The 7,548-nt window shown below is 43.5% G+C and overlaps 2 gene segments (V, D, J or C); both read right to left on the reverse strand.

The window, feature by feature from the left end:
* The window catches only part of LOC101578776, a 46,407-nt gene that overhangs the window by 26,079 nt on the left and 12,780 nt on the right, over window positions 1-7,548 (reverse strand).
* LOC101577979 lies at window positions 4,027-4,796 on the reverse strand. The segment is given in 2 exon segments: window positions 4,027-4,373; window positions 4,738-4,796. Coding segments are annotated over 2 exon segments (381 nt in total).

A 7,548-nucleotide genomic window follows, 5' to 3' on the forward strand; every position in this document is an offset into this window, starting at 1 on the left:
AGGCAATGCAGTGGTAGAAGGTACAGCAGAGGAGAAGCACCTCATGGCAAAGAAGGCAGGAAGCAACACAGCTACCATGTTCTCCCCTTTTTATTCCATTCAAGCTGTAAGCCTATTTGTTTGTTTCACCCTCATCCAGGTTAGGTCTTTTCTCTTCTTAAATCGATCACCAGCACACCCAGAGCAGTGGTAAACTGATCAGTGGACTGACCTGGTATCACCCACATTGATCCAGTCACTCCGTAAGTCTCACTCGTGAGAACATGAGACTGTGCGGGCAGACACTGAGGTATAAGCCATGAACAGTGTGGAAGACAAATTGAGAAAAGGTATACTGTACAGTGTGATGGGGTGATTAGAGATTTAGACACATGAGGGAGAAGGAGAGAAAGGAAGAGAGAGAAAGAGAGAGAGATGGAGGGAAAGAGCCATGAAAAGAATGGAGAGAACAGAAAACTGATAAGTGGCCATGAAGTACTCACTCCAGATACGTGTGTGGAAATCCACTGACTACCATTAATCTATACAGTATACATATGTTTCCAGCTATTAGCATTTGATAGAATATCAGCAGCCATGGGAGGCTTTGGTTCCAGAGAAGATTACTTCTGTAATCAGAAGACTTCCAACTAATTCGGACAAGTTTAGAGAAGCTGGAAGGAGAAGGCCTGGGAGGCTGTAATTAGACTTTCTAGTTACTAGAAGGCCTGGGAGGCTGTAACTAGACTTTCTCTCTCTTCCCCTCTCTCCTTCTTCCCTCACTTCTCTAAATCTCTAATCACCCCATCACTCTGTACAGCATACCTTTTTTCAATTCGGATTTCACAATGCTCATGGCTTATACCTCAGGGTCTCCCCCCAAAGTTCATGCTCTCGTGAGTAAGACTTAGGGGAGTGACTGGATCAGTGTGGGTGATACTGGGTCTAGTACCTCGATGGAAGATTCTGGGTGGAGTTCAGAGGACAGGCATGCTGAGAGAAATGTGAGCAACTAAGCATGGCCTTAAGGGGGAGGATTCCTAAGTGCTTCATCTGTTGACGGATCCCCGATGCCCAACAACTGAAGAATGGATGAAAAGATGTGGTATTTTTACATAGTGGAGTATTATTATTATTTAGCTAGAAAGCAGCACAAATTTGACTCTTTTGTCTATAAATGCATGCAACTGGAGAACATACTCTTAAGTGAAATAAATCAGACCCACATGTGCAGATGCTGTATAGTCTCTTTAATGTGAGAACTTGAAAGGGAAAAATGGAATCTGAAAGGTACAGTAGACACTGGGAAAAGGGAATGAACTTATTCAAAAGTGAAGAGTCGCTGAGCTGAGGAGAATGAGAAGAGAAGGAGTGGGGGAAAGAGCTTTATCGAGGTGTGCAAGCAGGGTGGTTTGGACAACTGTACTGTGCACTTCTGCTGCTCTATGGAAGGGAGAAAATAATATTGAATTTTTTCTTGTCCACTTGTTCAATTGTTTGTAGTTTTTCTCTTCTTACTTTCTTATGCATTTCTTTCTTTTTCCTTTCTTCTTCTAATTTTACATGCATACATCTCGTAATAAGAATCACTGCTTGGAAGAGAACACTATGTATTACAACAAATACTGTGAAGATCGTATTACTTCATTAAGTGAAATTCTGAATCTGTTGTAACTTTTTCTGTGTTAATTCTAATTTTTACTCTCTTTACAAAGTTAAAACATTGTAAAGAGTAGCTCAGGAGGCTTCAGCCTAAAACAAGAATTTCACTGACAACCAGACAAGGGGACACACATGCTACAATGTGGCAGAACAGTTCTTCTACATTTAGCGCCTGCCCCAAGACAAACTTGTGAGCCAACAGTGGCGTAGGGTGCGTGTCAGAGACAGGAACATGAGAATAAGGGTGGGGAAAGGCTTGGGGTGGTGGGTGAGCCAGAAGGGATCTCAGCACTCAGGCTGTGGGCTGGATAACTCTGGCTGCGTTTTCATGTACACATAATTCTGTTCTTTTATTTTTATACCTTTTCACTGCTAAACATTTGCCTTGAATCTTAAAAGAGAATTTGAGTTCAGCTTTTGGGAACTGGCTCAACTGTGGAATCTGCGGGGGGAAGCTATGGTTGCGTTTTCAGCTGCATGCGAGACAAATGCATCACACGCCGAATGATGATGATTAATTATGATGCTCATTTGGAAATTATTTGTGATTTAAAAAGATTTGATTCCAATTGAGCAGGCCTTCTCTACCAGTGTCGTTGCCTTTGCCCAACCAGCATTGGACCGATGATGCAGATAACTTCAGACAAAATAAACTGTCAGTTTAAGTTGGATGTGTACAATATTGCATACCAGAGATGACAATGAATAATGCACAGTGCATCTGCAGCATAATTGTGTGCCTGGAAAGCACAAGTTCCTGAGTTTGATCCCCACTACCAAAAAAGAGAAAAGAAAAGAAAAGGAGTTTCTACACAAAATGAGAGCTTTGCCCTTAACGCCACAGGAAACCCTCGCTCTATGGCCCCAAGCCAGGGCTCGCCCTCCCACTGCGCTTCTGCTTGGGCTGCCCTGGGTGGGTTTTCTAGTCAGCAGGTGGGGTGTGGTACATCCCCACAGTGCCCAATCATGTAGTCTCTGCTGGGCGACTTCCAGGGCATGAGAGTTTCAGAAGCTCGCCTGGCCTGCATTGCTTTCAATAAGGAAAGAGTGACCTCGCCTCAGGGCTCTGGGCGGGAATTTGAGAAAGAGGCCCCTCAGCATGGGCAGGGCAGAATATGACCTCTACTGAATTAGGCTTGAGACCATGAGTAATAAACAGAGCAGGAATTTGGTGTCATAGAAATTAGTTTCCAAATATTCCCGAATAATACACTATTAAAATGAATATAGCTGGAAGCTGTGCTTCATGCTCGTAATTGCATCTGCAGGCAGTTGAGGGAGAAGAATTGCAAAGTGAAGCCCAGCCAGGGGAACTCAGAAACTCATTGCCAGGTACCTGTATTAAAACAGGCTTCATAGCACAGCAAAAATAAAACTAAATATAAATGAATAATTGAGAAATAACTCTGAGTATGTAAAAGGCTGGGATTGGATGATCAAAATTTGAACCCAGCTTGAGCAAGTGGGTGATTAGTGGTAACCAACCTTCAAATTGAAAATGAAAACAAATGGGCTGCCGTTATGGTTTGTGTCTAATTGCGCCCCCAGAGACTCATGCAGTCATGGGGTGGGATTTCTAGAGGTTGTGATGATGATCCCATTCTGAGATTATGGACGTGCGTGCTGCTTGGATTATGGGTGTGAGCGCGAGGTCACCTTGAGGCCGATAGCCTGGATGGAGAATAAGAGAGGGAGAGAGGCTTGCCCACGGCCACCGCTGGCACCGCCCCTGCCTTTGTGTTCTTCCGTCTGGCTGTCTTCCGCCTTCATGAGCTGCTGCCCACGTGCAAGTGCCCGTCTGCCTTGCAGCCAGCCGCGTGTGGTTTGAAGCCCGCATGATTGTGAGCTAAATAAACCCTTCCTTCCTTAATTTTGGATATGACGTATTTTGTCCCAAGAACAAGAGAAAAGTAAGCAAGACATCTGGGTATGTTGCACTTAGAAGATTCTAGACCTTCTCTTATCACCCTTCCCAAAACAAGAGAGAACTTGGTAAGCCTGAAGATGCACTGAACCAATCTGGCACACATGTGTGTGTTGGGCATTTATTATGATTACATTTAAGTGACAAATTAAAAGATAAATACAGGATTGGGGTGATTTTCTTTTTATTGCTTTTATTCAACTCCATCACAAAAACATGCTCCTCATCATGCCATCATTAGTGAGATGACTTCCTCTATCCTTCTACCTGAGGCATTCAGAGTCACCTCAGCTGACAGGGATACAAGCAGATGGTGCTTAAGGCTGTAAGTCACTCACAGTCCAGCGCTCTCTAGAACCCCTGCTCCCCCGAGATCACCAGCGTCTTCCTGTCACCCAGACTCCAGACTCTGCTCTGCTGCTCCCAACACAGGCAGTGCACAGGGCAGCTGGGCCTCTGAGCTGAGGGGTTTCTGTTCAGGGCTGCATCACTGTGGGAGGCACATGTGTAGCTTGCATGCAGTAATACACTCCAGCGTCCTCGGCCTGCACGCTGCTGATTTTCAGGGTGAAGTCTGTGCCTGCCCCACTGCCACTGAACCTGTCTGAGACCCCAGAGAACCTGTTGGAGACTCGATAAATCAGGAGCTTTGGGGCCTGGCCTGGCTTCTGCAGGAACCAACGCAGATAGGTGTTCCCATCGCTACCCAGGAGGCTCTGACTGGACCTGCAGGAGATGGAGGCCGGCTGTCCAGGGGTGATGGACAGTGAAGGTGGACTTTGGGTCATCACTACATCCCCACGAGTGCCTGAAACATGAGAGAGAAGTTCAATGTCATGGAAAAAAATTTTTAAATCATTTTCATCGTAGTCTTTCCTGTGTTTTATTTAGGTTACATAGTATTTGTGATTTTGATGTGCATACCAGAAACATTTAATTTTTAAAAAGTAATGCACAGTTCATGCCCTCGAATGTCCTGTCTGTCAGAGTCTTTACTCATGCCCAGGCTGGGTCCCTGCACTGCCCCTTCTAACCCCCACAGATGGAAGCAGCACAGGCGCCCTCCTGCAGGGGAAGCAGCCTGCCCTTCTCCTTCACAGAGCTCCCCTGGGCAGCACTGGGGCCCTGGAGCTCTCCTCTCCCCACCCCTCCTCAGCACCCTCTGTCCTCACCAGGGATCCAGAGCAGCAGCAGCCCCAGGAGCTGGGCAGGGGGCCTCATCCTGAGCTGACTGAGGAGCCCTGGAGAGGCAGGCAGGATGCAGGGAGCTTTTACCTCAGCCTGGCAGGGCGGGCCCTCCCCAGGGGGCACCATGCAAATCCCTCCTGCTGCAGCTGTGTGAAAAAAACCAGCTCAAAGTGGAAGGGACATCAGAAGGACCTCACCTGTGATCAAAATGACACAGAACATTGTGGGTTTCAGGAAACGCTCAGCCATTCAAGTGTTGGCTTTTCTTTAAGAAGAATGAGTTTTCACATATAGCTGGAGACTGCTATTTTTTTGTAGATATTTGTTAGGTGTAGTACTTTATCTTGTTAAAAGATAATACACATATACTGTACAGAGCAAGATGTATAATGTGCAACAAATAGAATTTTTTATTTATTCATGATTGTTATAAAACTATACAATTAAATATCAAATTCCCCATGTGGAGACTGGGCATGGTGGCATGCTCCTCTAATCCCACCACTTGGGAGGCCAAAGACAGGAAGATTTTCAGCCACAGTACAAGTTTGATCTGTGCAGTAAAACCCTGTAGAACCTGCATTTAAAAAAAAAGAATCAAAATAATTACCCATGTGCTTCTCAGCCCCTTGGTACAGATTTTTTAAAGACAGATTAATTTGTGTGCCCTTAAGTGTGTTTTCTTTTAATTATTGATTCCTAGTGCGTCTAATCCAGTTTGGTTGATTTTCTAATTTGCATCTCTGCTTCCTGCCTCTCTGTCCAGGGCAGAACAGCCAGCCACGGGGCACCTTGGTCAGACACCATGAGCTGCTGCCGCCCCTGCTGTCCTGTGTGCGGGGAGGAGCGCCTGGGAAGTGCGGCTGCTGCTGCCTCTTGTCCATTTGCTGAAGAGCTGTTTTGAGTCTCTCTCTCACGTATTGCATAAACCTTCAGTATTGAGCGCAGTAACTCTATGGCCCTGTCATTTCCATAAACACACTCTTAACTCCCTGGCTGGGCTGTTTCTCGTACCCACTTTGGCTGTTACCTGGACAGTACCTCCATGCCCTTTTCCTGATCCTCTTCTACACACTGCACCCATTTGGCCAGAGGTACTGAAGGCTCTTGCTGCACTCCGCACCGATATTCAAGTCCTTCTGTTCTGGGAAGAGCAGCTACACCTTGCTGCCACCCTCAGGACAGTGATTGTGGATCCTGGGAATGAGCTGGAGTGGACTCCCCCAGCCCTAAGTCGCTCCCACAAACATTTTGCAAGCTCGATGATTTCATTCAAACTTTTCAAACCTCTTTCATCAAATCTAGGATTTCACAAAGAAATGCACACACTACAGACACTGGATCAGGGATTTTCATCAGCAATACGAATTTTAAAGAATAAAAGTAAAATTTAAAAAACTGTAAAACTGTTCGTTAAGAGTTGATGCTTTTTTCTAATTATATTATTTGTCAATTTGAGGTAATTTTAAATATTTTAAAAATTATTTAACAGTCCAAAAATTCTAGTGTTTGTTTCCTCCACATTTCTTTGGTATTATTTTATATACCCAGAACTATAATTATGTAAACCAAACACAAAAATTGAGGCAATGTTTAGATTGAGCTGCCTTTTCAAAATGCATTTTTAAGTTATGTGATCAGATCCAGGACCTCATATTATGATTTTGATGTCTTCTTTATCTCTTCCCATGTGTGGCAGTTCTGTCTGACAATTCTTTCATGACCTTGGCACTTTGAAAATGTAGTGATGAAATTCTTTTTTTAGAGTGTGACATTTTTTACTGATTGCATTCAGATTACAATTTGTAGATCTGAACGTACAGAAAAAAAATTGTTAGTAATGTGCTATATCAGTAATCACAGAATATATATATATATATATATATATATATATATATATATTAGCATAGATATACAGCTACTGTCTCTTAGTTCAGTGAGAAGAAAGATTTGAACTAACAGTGTTTAGATGAGATATCCTGTCAGCATCTTGCACTATGAATAACTACTACAAAGACAACAATATGCAATGTATTAATTATTGTAACTATACTACTAACCTGTTTAAACTACCTCATTGCTACCTCTTTCTCAATCAAATTATTTTAAAAAAAGATAACAAATGAAAAAATGATTCTCTGGTGGTCGTTTACCACTTCAGTGGACATGTCTCACAAATAGAAAAAGAAGAATAAGATTGTTAAAGCATGGGTTTGCATATCAAAGAAAGTTTTTATCAAGTAAACTATTTGGATCAATGAATATAACTTTCTAGCACTTATAAATCTACAGAAATCAAATTAACAAATAAAAGGACTGACAGATTTTTAACTGGGGAAGTTGAAATTCTTCTGATTGTTTATTGGAGGTCATATAATTGAGACATGATTTCCAACTTTAAAGACCTGCTATAACATCTCAAGATATATAGAGCTGGCCAGATAGCTCATCAGATTAAAATGCCTGCTTAGGCAGACCAAAGGCCAGGATTTCTATCCCTAGCCTGCAGTGCTGGTCCCGTCCCCAGGGCTTGCTGAGACAGGGAAAGAGACTGGGCATAGTGACAGGACCCTGTATTCCCAATGCTTGGAAGGTTGAAAAACAGGAAGGATCACTACCAGCCTGATCTGTGTAGTGAGACTCTGAAGACCCTGTACTAAACATAGAAAAAAAAAACAAAGCCCCGTAGCTGACCTTGTCTTTCACAAAGCCAAACACCTTTGGAAGGAGAGCCCTGGAAACAACTGGTGCTGGAAAAACTGGCTTTGCATGTGCCAGAGACTAAAATGAGTTCC

This window comes from Octodon degus, unplaced genomic scaffold (assembly GCF_000260255.1).
Source record: "Octodon degus isolate 3935 unplaced genomic scaffold, OctDeg1.0 scaffold00052, whole genome shotgun sequence".
Lineage (NCBI taxonomy): Eukaryota > Metazoa > Chordata > Mammalia > Rodentia > Octodontidae > Octodon > Octodon degus.